We start from the raw sequence: 14,912 nt of genomic DNA, 5'->3' as shown, positions 1-14,912 counted from the left end.
ATTCAAACCCGGCCGCGCCAGCCCTGGTTCCCGCTCCCTTCCCCACTGCCCCGCCCCGAGTCCGCAGCGCGTGGCGGACCTGTCAACAACAGCGCGTCGCGGACCCGCCCATCGGTCCCGCTCACACCCATCTGAACGGTCCGTTCGCCTTTCAATCAATTCAAATATCGCAAGGAGCAGACCAATCGCAAGCTTCTTCGAAGGGAAGAGGCGGGCATGCTTCCCGGAAGTGTTGGTTAAAATCCCTCCAATCAGAGGCTGGGTGTGGGAAGTTTGAATTTAGCGGGGGTCCGTGGTGTGGACGTTCCTGCTTTAGGGGCAGCGTTGGTTTCCAGACCGAGAGAGTTCTTTGCTCTTTGCTTGAGGTTTCACGCTAGACCTGCCTCAGGTAGGTGGGTGCTGGGGTGCCGGAGGGAGAGCGCTGGCCTGCTTCCTTCTAGAAGGATGTGAGGACCTGCAGCTGCGAGCTGGACGCGCCGCGTTCGGGGGAGGGTCCGCTGGGACCACGTTCCCTGTCCTTCCCGAAGCTGAAAACACAGTCCTCCGGATTAAATATTTGTCGCCTCGATCTAGGTCGCTGTCAGCGTTTCCCCACCGGCGCGTAATCGGCCTGTGGAGCGGGTGGATACTTAGCATCCTTGGCTCTGACAGCAAATTTCAGCAGCTCCTCTCCATCCTGGGGCGACTGTAAACACCCGGCTCGAGAACGTGTAGGCAAGCCAGAATAAGGCATTGCAGACTCTGAGCTGGAAGGAGCTCCAGGCAGCCCGAGAAGAGGGTTTCCATGTTTGTGAAGAGCGGATTGCCCGGCTTGGGATCCCAGCTGCAGCACTTTTTAGCTGTGCTCACGCGGGCAGTTAATTTACCTCATTTGTATAATGGCGAGAATATCTAACTACCCATTAGGGCTTAGGAGATGATTAAATATGCCATTAGTACTAGTTCTCTCTCTGTGTGTGTGTGTATAGTGCTACGTTGTATTTTAAAATAACTAATGTATAAGTTTTATTAATATTTAGCAAATTAATGCTTGTGGGAGGTGGCACATCATATAGGGAGAGTTCTTGATGAAAAGCACAGCCCTTTGTTACTTCCCCTGGGCTCCTACAGGAGAATGTTATTAGCATCCAGGTTAGAAGAATTCTCATTTTTTATACTCTTGTTGATTGCTTAAAAATCATGTAACATTTGAATTTGTTGCATTTCTTGTGCGGATTTTTCTTTTATTTGGAGTTTTCTAATGGACTTCCTTAGTTATTATTGTTGAAGAACATAGTGTACTTATAACTTTTTAAATTTCCTGATTGCAGACCCTCCCTCTTTTCCCCACCTCCTTTTTCCTTTAAGCTGGCAATAATTTTCTCTGGAAAGCCAGTCCTTTTTCTCCAGTTTGTCTTGGTTGTTCGCTATACCAGATGCGCAGATAACTCCCTTAGACTTTCCACTTTCCTATATTCTTTTTGTCAGTTCGATCCATGGTTTCTTGGAACCCATGGCATCCTCTTTCTTGTTCTTTTCCCTTGTATTGCTTGAATACATTCTCCAAGGATACTTCTATGAAACGGGCATATGCCAACTAAACTATATAATGTCTCATATGGCCGAAAATAATTTTATTCTGCCCCCCCACCACCAGGGCAGACTGATTTGATTATCCTTCCATGGCACCCTGGTAATTCTTCTGAAAACCCTTCTTTTTCTTAATCTCATATATTGAGTGCCTATTTATCATCCTTACTTGTCTACTAGGCATCTCATATGTTTTTTTGTTTGTTTTGGTTTGGTTTTTGGCTTGAGAAAAATATAGCAGGTTGCCTGCATTCATCACTAGGGGATGATTAAGAAACTATCCTGTATTATTATGGACTGTAGCTTCCTGAGCTTCACTTTATCGGACAAACAAGGTCCTATTTAGAACCCCAGAATAGGTCATACCGTCTTATCTTTTGATGACCTCCTTCCCACTCTTCAGTGTCACATTCCATTTTGTATTTGAACATTTTTATTTCAGAAGGCTCTGAGGTTGGGACAGGAGGTGAACTGGAATCTTAATTTTTTATGTAATAAAATGAAAAACCATGTGAGTTGGTCTGTCTCTATCTTTTCCCTGACAGGATGTCTTCATCACATTTTGCCAGTCGACGCAGAAAGGATTTAAGTACTGACATGATTAGAACTAAAATTGCTCATAGGAAATCTCTGTCTCAAAAAGAACACAGACATAAGGAATATGAACGAAATAGACACTTTGGCTTGAAAGATGTCAACATTCCAACCTTAGAAGGTAGATGTCTTCTTGAATTAGACGAGACATCCCAAGAGCTTGTTCCAGAAAAGGCCAGTGTCAAGACAAGTAAGTAAAGGTTTATTGTAATTTTAAGTGCTTTGGAGAGTGAAGAGAAATTGATTTAATAACTGAGGTTAAAAAAATCCCTGACCAGAAGAATGGAGTTTTATAATACCACTAGAGGCCTGGTGCACAAAAATTTGTGCACTCGGGCGGGGGGGGGGGGGGGGTCCCTCAGCCTGGCCTGTGCCCTCTCGCAGTCTGGGACCCCTCAGGGGATGACCACCTGATGGCTTAGGCCTGCTCCCCGGGGGACTGGGCCTAAGATGGCAATCAGACATCCCCCTGGCAGCCCGGCAGCCCTTAGGGGATGTCCACTTGCCAGCGGGGAGCAGGCCTAAACTGCAGTCGGACATCCTTAGCGCTGCTGAGGAGGCAGGAGAGGCTCCCACCGCCACCGCTGTACTGGCAGCCATCAGCCTGGCTTGTGGCTGAGCAGAGCTCCTCCCATGTGAGAGTGCCCTGACCACCAGAGGGCAGTTCCTGCATTGAGCGTCTGTCCCCTGGTGGTCAGTGTGTGTCACAGTGATCAGCCATTCCCAGTCTTTCTGCTGTTAGGGTCAGTTTGCATATTACCCTTTTACTATATAGGATAGAGGCCTGGTGCAAGGGTGGGGGCTGGCTGGTTTGCCCTGAAGGGTGTCCCGGATCAGGGTGGGGGTCCTGCTTGGGTGCCTGGCCAGCCTGGATGAGGGGCTGATGGCTGTTTGCAGCTGGTCACACACCCTTCAGGGTGGGGGTCCCCACTGGGGTGCCTGGCCAGTCTGGGTGAGGGGCTGAGGGCCGTTTTCAGGCTGGCGGGTGACTGAAGCTCCCAACCTCTCCTTTCTTTCTTTCTTTTTTTTTTTTTTTTAAATTCTGGGATTTATTTACCCTCTATGGCTGTCACTGGAGCTGAGAGCCAGCTTCAGCTCTGAGGCTCAGCTCCAGCTCTGAGACCTCAGCTGCTGAAAGCAGGGATCTGGGTTTGTTTGGGTTCTATAATTATAACACTGTTGCGGTCCTGCTCGCTCCAGCTCTGACAGCTGAAAGCAGGTTTCTGGGGATTGTTTAGCTTCTATAATTGCAACATTGTTTCTTAGAGTACAAGCTCAGAGGCCGGCATCGGCATGCGGGGAACGTTGGCTTCCTCCATCACTGGAGCAAGCAAGCCTCCTGTTCGCCTCAGCTGCCTGCCTGCCGGCCGCCATCTTGGTTGGCAGTTAATTTGCATATCGCCCTGATTAGCCAATGGGAAGGGTAGAGAAGTTATGGTTAATTACCATGTTTCTCTATTATTAGATAGGATTTTGAATAACTTGATGTTTTCTGTCTACTTAAGGTAAAGGCAAGGCTTAAGCTATTTTAGCTAGGTTGGATCCATTCACCTATGGAATATTATAACACTTTATTTTCTATATTGCCTTATAGGAATTCTAAAGTTCTTATTTCAGGAGCTTGGGTAAGATAAGTGTTGACAAGATAAATTGAAAAGGGACATAAAATAGAACTGATTGGAGAATCTATGAAATGAGATACTTTGCCAATGAAAACATTTCTTAGAAGGACAAAGAATTCTTCCATGCAGTTTGCCTAAAAGGGTCATCAGGAAGGAAAAAAAAACAACTGATAAAAAAAGAAATGATCTCAACAAATGATAATAATAGAGTGTCTTAAAAGGCAAGGGATGCTATAGAGAGAAAGAGAACTGGGAAGTAACTTTTGCATTTAACCAGAAGGAGTCGCTGGACTTCTATTTAGTTGTGTTTATATAGCAGGCACTAGGAGCTACATTCCAGTGAAATACTGGTATGGATGTGACCATGGGAATGGGTAGCTGAGGTATAGTAGAAGCAAGATCATTGGAGGAAAGGAAGCCTAAGAATTGAGAGGCCAGAGTACTGGAAGGGTCATCAGGATTTGTACAAGAATAGTGATGGAGGCAGTGATAGTGAACTAGGAGCTAACGCTTTTGAGGAACAAGGGTGAAACCTGGGGGTCTATAGATGACTTATTGTGGTACTTGATAGTATGATCTGATGACATGAAATGTGAAGCTGGGATCTTTTAGGGAAGAAATAGTGGGGAGCAGTGATGAGACACCTCCCTCTTTAGGCCCAATGATATTACCAGTGTGGGAGAAAAAAACAGTCAAACACTGGAGAGGACAGCTAGGGAAGCAGGGTCTTCAAGGGAGAGCCAGTTTTACTTCAAGGGAACAATCAGAGAAGTTGAGGATATAGGGGTTTTTTTTTGTTGATTTACCACTTCATCATCTTTTGCACATTCTATTCTCTGCCTGGATTATCTTTTTAGAGCAACTTTATTGAGGTCTAATTTCCAGCATAAAATTCACCCATTTAAATATATGCTTTTGAAAAAGTAAATTTACTGAGTTGTGCAGGTATCTTCCTGGAATTTTTTTAACCTTTAGCCAGTGGCAAACATATACTCATCCTTTAGAACCCTTCTCATATTATCTGTCTTCTGAGAAACCTTTCCTGATCTCCCCAGACAGGTTTGTACCAAGTCTCTGTTGAGTGTGTATTCTCCTACTATTTGATCTGTGCAAAGCCAAATTGAAACTGTGTTCATCTCCCTACAATACTGTGTGAGCCCTTCAAGGGCAGAAATTCTCTTTCTTATCCTTACTGCCTAAAAATGTCTGGCATATAGTAGCCATACATATTTTTCAAACCAGTTTAAATAAACATGAGAATACCTTAAGTTAAGAATAATAAGTGGGATAACTCATACAACTTAACAAGTGGAAGATAAATAACCCAGTCAAAAAATGGGCAATGGACGTTAATAGATACTTTTTGAAAGAGGACATGAGGAAGGCCAAGAGACATATGAAAACATACTCAAAGTCACTAATCATCCAAGAGATGCAAATCAAAACGACAATGCGGCACCATCTCACACCTGTCAGAATGGCTATCATCAACAAATCAACAAAAGACAGTTGTTGGCGAGGATTCGGGGAAAAAGGAACCCTCGTGCACTGCTGGTGGGAATGCAGACTGGTGCAGCCACTGTGGAGAACAGTATGAAGTTTCCTCAAAACACTAAAAATGGTAGTCCCGTTTGAACCAGTGATCCCACTTTTAGGAATATATTCCAAGAAACTAGAAACACCAATCAGAAAGGATATATGCACTCCTATGTTCACAGCAGCACAATTTACCATAGCTAAGATTTGAAAACAGCCTAAGTGCCCATCAGCAGATGAGTGGATTAAAAAACGGTGGTACATCTACACAATGGAATACTATGCTGCAGTAAAAAAGAAGGAATTCTTACCATTTGCAACAGCATGGATGGAACTGGAGAGCATTATGCTAAGCCAGCCAGAGAAAGATAAATATCACATGATCTCACTCATTTGTGGAATATAATGAACAACATAAACTGATGAACAAACACAGATCCAGAGACAGAGAAGCATTGATCAGATCGTCAAACCTCAGAGGGAAGGTAGGGGAGGGTGGGGTTAGGGGGAGAGATCAACCAAAGGACTTGTATGCATGCATATAAGCCTAACCAATGGACACAGACACTAGAGGCGTGAAGGCAAGTGTGGGGGGTGGGGGGTAATAGGGGGATAAGGACACATATGTAATACCTTAATCAATAAAGCAAAGAAAAAAGAATAATAAGTGGGAGCTAGAGAAACTGACAAGTAGTTTTAATATCAAAGGAAAAAATTGTAGCCCTAGCTGGTTTTGCTCAGTGGATTGAGCATCGGCCTGCAGACTGAAGTTTCCCGGGTTTGATTCTGTTCAAGGGTACATGCCAGGATTGTGGGCTTGATCCCAGGGAGTTCGTGCAGGAGGTAGCCGATCAATGATTCTCTGTCATCATTGATGTTTCTCTCTCTCTCTCTCCCTCTCCCTTCCTCTCTGAAATCAATAAAAATATTTTTTTTTTTTAAAAAAAGAAAACATTCTATTAGTTACCCCAAAACTTAGTGGCTTAAAAACAAAAAGAACATTATTTCACACAATTTTTGTGGGTCAGGAATTTAGGGGCAGCTCAGTCGGGTATGGTAGTTCTGGAGGTTGCAGTCAAGATGTCATCCAGTAGTGCATCTGAAGGCTTGACTAAGACTGGAGGGTCTGCTTCTAAGATAACTCACAGACTGGCAAGTTGATGCTAGCTTTTGGCAGGCAGCCTTAGTTTTTTGTCAGGTAGACATCTCCATAGGGCTGCCTAATTCTCTTTCTGGCTCCACATAGCCACTGGCTTCCCCCAAAGCAAGTGATCCAAGAGAGAGCAAGGCAAAACCTGGAATGTCTTTCATGATCTAGTCTTGGAAGTCGTACTCCCTTTCCATAGTACTCTTTTTGTTAAAGCCCTATTCATTGATGGAGGGGACGACACACAGGGGCATGACTTCGCCAGGTGGTTAGAATCACGGGAGGTCAGCTTAGACTCTGACTGTCATAGAATTTAATTAAGTGAAAAGGGTAGTAATACATGTCTGGTACAAAGCAAGCAGTTAATAAATATTGGAACAATTAAAAGCAAAAGAAATTGAAATTTTAAAAGAATAGGGATTGAAATGATTAGAGTGCTAAGGAGTTAAGAAGTTTCTCAAAGGATTTCTTAGTTGCTGTTGAAGTTAGACAAAATGATTTTTTTGACATTTGCATAACTCTTGATCTGAAATTTTTTATATACTGTGTTTGGTTGTTTGTTATTCCTGCTTAGAGTCAGTGAAAACTCTTCTACATGAGCAACGGAAACAAATGCTCCAGAAATACAAAGAAGAAAAGCAACTTCAAAAATTGAAAGAGCAAAGAGAGAAAGCTAAACGAGGAGTGTTTAAAGTGGGCCTTTATAGGCCTGATGTGCCTTCATTTCTTTTTTCAAACCGGAATACAACGAAAGCTGAGCCTATAAAGGTAAATTTAGTATCCTAAGTAGATACAGAGGAATAGTTCCTTTTTCTTTAAGAGATTATACTCGATTTTAGCCAAAAGGCTGAGAACAATTATTTTAAGAGATTAAATGACTAAAATTACCCATTCCCCTTAGTCCCTTTATTCACTCAACTAATTACTAGGAGGTGGGATTGACAATAGTGGCTCAAAAGATGAAAATCAGGTCTCTCGTTGTAACTGTAGGTAGATTGCAATAGGCTAAAACAAGGAAAGCAAGTAGACCCAGGCTAGACAGTGAATGCTATGCCAGAGGACTTGGCATTTATCCTGTGAGATATGGAGAGTCAGGGAGGCTTTTAAATGAGGTTGTACCATTATCTAATTAATAATGCAGGCCCAGCGGGTGTGGCCCCGTGGTTGAGCATCTACCTATGAATCAAGAGGTCACAATTTGATTTCCAGTCAGGGCACATGCCCAGGTTTTGGGCTTGATCACCAGGAGAGGGTGTGCAGGAGGTAGCCAGTCAATGATTAATGTTTCTATGTCTCCCTCCTCCTTCCTCTCTGAAATCAATAAAAATATATATTTTAAAAAATTAATAATGCAGGAAGAGCCTTGGCCAGTGTGGCTCAGTTGGTTGGAGCATTGTCCTGTACATTAAAAGGTGGCGGGTTCAATTAACTTAAAGATAATTTAAATCAGGTCAGAACCAGAAAAAAATAATAGTAATTTATGTTAGCAAGTATCTTTTTGACATAAATAGCTACAGATAAAGTTTAACTTTAAAATGAGAACTTTATTTCATAATGAGACATGGAGGTAATTTTGCAAGTTCATTTAAAAAATTTTTTTTATCTTGTTTTGATTGTTTTAAGGCTGTTTCATCTTTTGTACGGATGACAAGGTCAAAGACCAAAGACCAAATGGAGCAAACAAAGGTATAGTTGATAATAGATAATTGTTACTAAAATGACAAATTCTACTTTCTTTTCTCAGAATAAGTAAATTTATTTTTAATTTGCCAGCTTCAAGTATAGTGATTATTTTACTAGAGTTAATAGTACCAGAATCACTGTTATTAGTATGGTGACATAGAGCAGTTTTTACTAAATGCTGAGGAAATACTCTCTTAAAATAGTCTTTGCCCACCCAGTGTGGGGTGTGCAGGAGGCAGCCGATCAATGATTCTCTGTCATCATTGATGTTTCTATCTCTCACTCCCTCACCCTTCCTCTCTGAAATAAATAAATTTTTTTTAAAAAAGCAGTCTTTGCCCAGACATCCCTTATGAGATCTATAACAAACTCTGTCTTTGAGTCACACTCTTTTTTTGTTTGTTAGTTTACTGGTCTTCTATTATGCAGTCCATGACACCATAAAATACAGATAGGAATATATAGCATATAGGGTGGGTGTTATAAATTATGGATTTTCAAAACACTGTGATGGATAAAGTTACTAGGAAGATTACTAAAAGTAAAGTGGGGAAGGGGGAAGTTGCATGCCTCTTTGTCAGGTGAGGAAGTTAACTTTCATGTATCTAATACATTTTGAGTCACTACCATGTTCTTCTAGGCTCTAGGTAGGATATAATAGGGAACAAAATAATTCTCTGTTTTTATCTGATATAGGCAATAAGAAAATAAGTACATATTATGTCAGATGGAATAAAAAAAGAAGGGAGATGGTGATTAGTGAATTAGGTAGAATTTTGACTGGGCCTTACTGAGATGGTGGCATTTTTAATAAAGTCTTTAAGGAAATAGAAGAGTGAACTATAGCAAAGAGTTTTCTATCAGGGAGAATGATTTTCTAGACAAAATTCACAAGTCCTGAAGTGAAGACATGCCTGGTATGTTTAAGGACTCTTAGGTGATTATAGTCCTTTTTAATAGCTTTGGTTGCATTTAGAATTTAGAAAATTAGCATTTTCTAAATTCTAGGAATCTAAAAAAAGGTGGTAAGAAAATTTATAATGGAAAACTTTTTTTATCCCATTTTATTTGAGGTAGTGGATATTTTGCTGGGTTATTTACTATAATCATATTTCAGATGAGGGGGTCAATTTACAGATTAGAAATGTGGTGGTTTGACTTATTATGCAATTAAATCACATAGCACCTAATCTTTTAAATAGATTACTATTGGGAATGATGTTCAAGCAACTCGACCTGGTCAAAGACAAACTTCTGAAAAGAAAGTGTTGAATAAAGAGAAAAAAGGTAGGAATATTAGCAATTATAAGCTCTGATGTTGTCATAACAATAATTTAGTAATTATATAAAGAATTTGATTTGATTATTTTTCCCCATAGTTGACCAGCCTGAAATGCCCACATCAATAAGAATGACTCGATCAGCTACTCTAGCAGCAAAGCAGATGGCCAGAACTGTCTCATCTACTACAAGAAAGCCAGTGACAAGAGCTACTAATGGTAAGAACTACTTCTTGATCAATGACTAAACTTGAATGTTTTGGTCCTTGAGGTATTCATTATGTACTTCCTTGAGTAGGAGAGGAGGAAATGAGAGATTCCAGTTCCCTGAAGATAGGTTCTATGCCCCAACATCCAGTTAGCAGTGGGAGCTTGAACATGGGAATCCTCAGTTGGTATAAGTGCTTCAAAGTGAAGAATTAATAGCCCCAATAAATTACAGTCCATCCATTTGGAAAATGGGGTGGTGTAACATTTAAGAACAATGTTGTGAAAAAACGCTTAATAACATGGTTCATGGTATATTAAGTGGGGAAAGAAAAACAGGTCAAAAGGTGAACCGTATGAGCACAGTTCTAAAACATGTGTGTGAATATGTGAACATAACAAACAACTGGAAAAATGTACCCTGAGGTGTCAACAGTGATTATTACTAATACAATGTTGGGTGATTATTTTTTATTGTTGTTTTGTGCTTTTTAAAATTTTCCTAATTTTCTACCATATATATTTGATATTCAGAGGCAAAAGGTAAAGTACCTTAACACCTTTTTAAAAATATGTATTTTTTTTATTGATTTCAGAGAGGAAGGGAGAGGGAGAGATGGAAACATTAATGATGAGAAAGAATCATTGATTAGCTGCCTCCTGCATGCCGCCTACTGGGTATCGAACCCCCCACAACCCGAGGCATGTCCCCTGACCTGAATCGAACCTGGGACCCTTCAGTCTGCAGGCTGATGCTCTGTCAACTGAGCCAAACCAACTAGGACTTGTTTTGTTTTTTAAAACAGATGGCCTATACTTAGCATGAAATTTAATTTGTTTTTATCTGATTTTATAATAAGACTTTTAATCATACAATTCTTTAAGATATACATTCCTATTGTTGCCCTTTTTTTTGTTTGTTTCCTTTCCCAAATTACCTACTGTTTTTTAAAAATATATATTTTTATGGATTTCGGAGAGAAAGGAAGAGGGAGAGAGGGATAGAAACATTAATGATGAGAAAAAATCATTGATTGGCTGCCTCCTGCACGCTCCCTACGGGGGATCAAGGCCACAACCTGGGCATATGCTCTGGAATCGAACTGTGACCTCCTGGTTTATAGGTCAACACTCAACCACTGAGCTACGCTGGCCGGGCCCTAGTGCTTTTAATGCAGCATTTTCTGTCTAGTCAAAATGGATGACTTATTTTATTTTTATTTTAGATAATGAAGCAGAAAGAAAAGCAACAAATCAAGGAAGGCCTGCGAAAAATGTAGAAACTAAACCTGACAAGGTAATCTATAAACATATTTTTTTCTAGATACTTTGGAAACCTTATTGCTGCTTTCATGAGGTTGAAATTAAACATAGAGAACTGCTCAAGAAGTTAATCTACATGAGTTTTAAAAACTTTTGAATCATTAAGAAGCATAAAAGGATTTATTGTTGTTTTCAGGTATCTTATCTTCAGATCTTTATAGGTAGAAAAAACATAATTTGGTTAACTGGATATAGAAAAAAAATAATAAATAATAAGAACACAGTTGACAGAAACCTTTTTATGAGAATTAGCTTTGATGGGGAAGGGTGTAATGCATTGACTTTGGATTTAATTAGGCCTGAATTTGAATATTGTCTCCATTCCCCAATTAATTAATTATATAACCTTGGACGAGATATGCATTTGTTTTCCCATGTCTAACATGTAATACCTACATAGACTAGTATGAAGAATTAAATAAACTAACATTTCTGGTAACATCTAGCATAGGGCCTAGTAGAGTTTTCAAAAAAAGCCACAGTTTTGAAGACCAATCCCTTGGTTTATAATCCATACTACAATTCCATAACCTTAAAGACAAAACAAAAACATGTTATGTCAAAGTATAAAAATCTGACTAGATTCTACTGAAAATCAAACAGATCCTCCAGGAAGGCAATATAGGGTGAATCTTCACAGATAAGCAGCTATACCTCAGAGCTCCTCCCTTCAAATTCACTCATTTTCTTTTGTTATTGTCTATTTTTTTTTTAAATTGAAATGTATTGGGGTGACATTGGTTAATAAGATTATATAGGTTTCAAGTGTACATTTCTATGATACATGATCCGTATATCACTCGTTTTTACTTTCATTCTCATGCTGGCCTCAGGGACATTGTTACCCTTAAACTGTGTCCAGATTGAAATACTCTGGTTTCAGTTCATAATTCATTAAGCATCAGACACATAGAAACCTCTAAAAATTATGTTTAAGTGGCTGAGTAAAAGTGTTCAAAGGCATAAACTTCCAGTTATAAAATAAGTAAGTCCTGGGGGGTATTGGACTGCCAGTTTTGGCCCGGTCCCCGCAGGCCAGGCCAAGGGACCCCACCAGTGCACGAATCTGTGCACCAGGCCTCTAGTATGAATATAAGATCTTCAGTTAATCTCTTTCCGCCTTCCCCTCTCCCCCATGCTTCCCTCTGAGATTCATCAGTCTGTTCCATATTTCCATGCCTGTGCGTTGAGCGTCTGCCCCCTGGTGGTCAGTGCATGTCATAGCTACCGGTCGAACAGTCACTTAGGCTTTTATATATATAGATTATACTGCATTATATATTTGAAAATTACCAAGGCAATAGATCTTAAAAGTTCTCATCACACACAAAAAAAATTGTAACTATGTGTGGTGATTATTTTGCAAAATACACAAATATAGAATCACTAGAGGCCCGGTGCACAAAAATTTGTGCACTCGGGGGGGAGGGGGGCGTCCCTCAGCCTGGTCTGTGCCCTCTCGCAGTCTGGGATCCCTCGGGAGATAACGACCTGCTGGTTTAGGCCTGCTCCTGGGTGGCAGAGGGCAGGCCCAATCCTTAGGTGCAGCCCCTGGTCGGGCTCAGAGCAGGGCCAATTGGGGAGTTGGGGTGCCGCCCCCTGTCATGCACAGAGCAGGGCGGATCAGGAGGTTGCGATGCCGCCCTCAGTCACACTCAGGGTAGGGCCGATGGGAGGCATGGGGCACTGCCCCCTGTCACACTCAAGGCAGGGTTGATGGGGAGGTTATGGCACCACCCCCTGTCATGCACAGAGCAGGGCCAATCAGGGTTGGGGCGCTGCCCCCTGTCACGCACAGAGCAGGGCCGATCAGGGGGTTGGGGCGCCGCCACTGTCACACTCGGGGCAGGGCCGATGGGGAGGTTATGGCTCTACCCCATCACACACAGAGCAGGGCCCATGGAGGGGAGGTTGGGGCGCTGCCCTCTATCACCCACAGAGCAGGGCCGATCAGGGGGTTGGGGCGCCGCCACTCTCACACACAGGGCAGGGCCGATGGGGAGGTTATAGCTCTACCCCGTCACACACAGAGCAGGGCCCGTGGGGCGGGGGGGGGGGGGGGGGGGATTGGGGCGCCGCAGCCTATCACACACAGAGCCGCAGGGCGATCAGGGGGTTTGGGCGCTGCCCCCTATCACGCTGATCCTGGTGCAGGAAGGCCTCGTGGCTCCGCTGATCCCGGTGCTGGGAGCATATTACCCTTTTACTATATAGGATAGAGGCCTGGTGCACCGGTGGGGCCTGGTAGGTTTGCCCTGAAGGATGTCCTGGATCAGGCTGGGGGTCCTGCTTGGGTGCCTGGCCAGCCTGGGTAAGGGGCTGAGGGCTGTTTTCAGGCTGGCGGGTGACTGAAGCTCCCAACTGCTCCTTTTTTTCTTTTTCTTTTTTTATTCTGGGCCAGCTTTAGCTCTGAGGCTTGGCTCCAGCTCTTAAGCCTTCCGCTGCTGAAAGCAGGTATCTGGTTTGTTTCGGTTCTATAATCGAAACACTGTTTCAACTCCAGCTCTGAGATCCCGGCTGGCTGAAAACAGGTTTCTGGGGTTTTGTTTAGCTTCTATATTTGTAACAATGTTTCAAACTGCAAGCTCAGAGGCCGGCAGCGGCAGGCGGGGAACGTTGGAGTCCTCTGTCACTGAAGCAAGCAAGCCTCATGTTCGCTTCAAGCTGCCTGGCTGCCGGCCGCCATCTTGGCTGGCAGTTAATTTGCATATCACCCTGATTAGCCAATGGGAAGGGTAGCGGACGTATGGCTAATTACCATGTTTCTCTTTTATTAGATAGGATTATGCTGTACACCTGAAACTAGTATAATATTAAATGTCAATTATATTTCCAGTAAAAAAATCAAGTAGCATTTAAATTGACTTGAAAACGAAACTATGCTTCACATTTTATATGGTTAATCTTACTGTGTCACATTGAAAAATATTTTTGTTCATGTGATAAAGGATTTGGTCCTTGACAATAGCAGTCATCCAATAAATTTTGGATTTATGATTCTCACACCATTGTAATTATCACTATAATTAAAGTAAAAAGATATGTGTTTGTTAGGTGAGTAAATTTTTCCTCCTTAGTTTTCATACATTTCAATTTGTTGTAATACCTAAAACTTATTATTTAGTTCTTTTAATAGGATTGGTTCTCTCTCTTTCTGGATCATAGCAGTGGTTTAGTGTAGCTGATTCTCTGATTCTTTGTATATATTTAGAGGTATTTATTTTTCTCTCTTAAATTATGTACATGGCACATATATCTCAACTTACACATTTTTAGGCCTATAAAAATTGGCCAAATATATCCTCAGAAGACAAATTCTCACTTTATTTTGTTTATTCACATCTAGGTAATTTCTTTTCAAGTTGATAGTGAAGAAGATAATTTGGATTCACAAACCAGTGCAACAAATGATGGAGTCTTATCAAAAATGGAAAACTTACCTAACACAAATACTGTAAAAATGAAAGGAAAGAATTCCTTCGCACCTAAAGATTTTATGTTTCAGCCACTGGATGGTCTGAAGACCTATCAAGTCACACCTATGACTCCAAGAAGCGCCAATGCTTTTTTGACACCCAGTTTCACCTGGACCCCTTTAAAAACAGAAGTGTAAGAATGTAATATTAATAGTGGATTCCTTGCAAAGATAGATAACAAATACCTTTCTTGGATTTGTCTTGTGCTTTTTAAAGTTGTTATTTAGTTAGTAATTGATGTAATTACAAATCATGAAAATTTGGTCTCTTAAAAAATTCTTCAGAAGGCTACAATAATGTTTGACAGTTTTGATATTTCCTATGTGTTATCATTTTTATGATATAATTTGTAGCTTTTTGCACTTAATAAGTGACTTTATTATAATACTTATAAATAAATTTTTAGAAAGAAGAAGCTGCTATAATACTGTAGTTTAGACATCGTTTGGGTTTTTGTTTGTGTATTTTATTACTT

At 41.3% G+C, this 14,912-nt stretch overlaps 1 protein-coding gene across 3 annotated transcripts in view; it reads left to right on the top strand.

The window, feature by feature from the left end:
* The first annotated feature begins 250 nt into the window (after positions 1–250).
* DLGAP5 (DLG associated protein 5) overlaps positions 251–14,912 on the top strand; it is a 41,816-nt gene continuing 27,154 nt past the window's right edge. For 2 of the 3 annotated variants that reach the window (XM_036307863.1, XM_036307855.1), the window contains exons 1-8: positions 251–388; positions 2,115–2,353; positions 7,043–7,236; positions 8,092–8,154; positions 9,354–9,438; positions 9,531–9,650; positions 10,865–10,935; positions 14,308–14,570. In XM_036307863.1, coding sequence (XP_036163756.1) covers positions 2,116–2,353; positions 7,043–7,236; positions 8,092–8,154; positions 9,354–9,438; positions 9,531–9,650; positions 10,865–10,935; positions 14,308–14,570 — 1,034 coding nt within the window. In that variant the 5' untranslated portion in view covers positions 251–388; position 2,115. Of the gene's footprint in view, positions 389–2,114; positions 2,354–3,757; positions 3,789–7,042; positions 7,237–8,091; positions 8,155–9,353; positions 9,439–9,530; positions 9,651–10,864; positions 10,936–14,307; positions 14,571–14,912 lie in introns of those variants that run through there. The other variant, XM_036307872.1, reaches the window with a different exon arrangement.

The sequence above is a fragment of the Myotis myotis genome, unplaced genomic scaffold (assembly GCF_014108235.1).
Source record: "Myotis myotis isolate mMyoMyo1 unplaced genomic scaffold, mMyoMyo1.p scaffold_m19_p_1, whole genome shotgun sequence".
Classification (NCBI taxonomy): domain Eukaryota; kingdom Metazoa; phylum Chordata; class Mammalia; order Chiroptera; family Vespertilionidae; genus Myotis; species Myotis myotis.
This window is presented reverse-complemented; position numbering and strand designations above follow the sequence as displayed.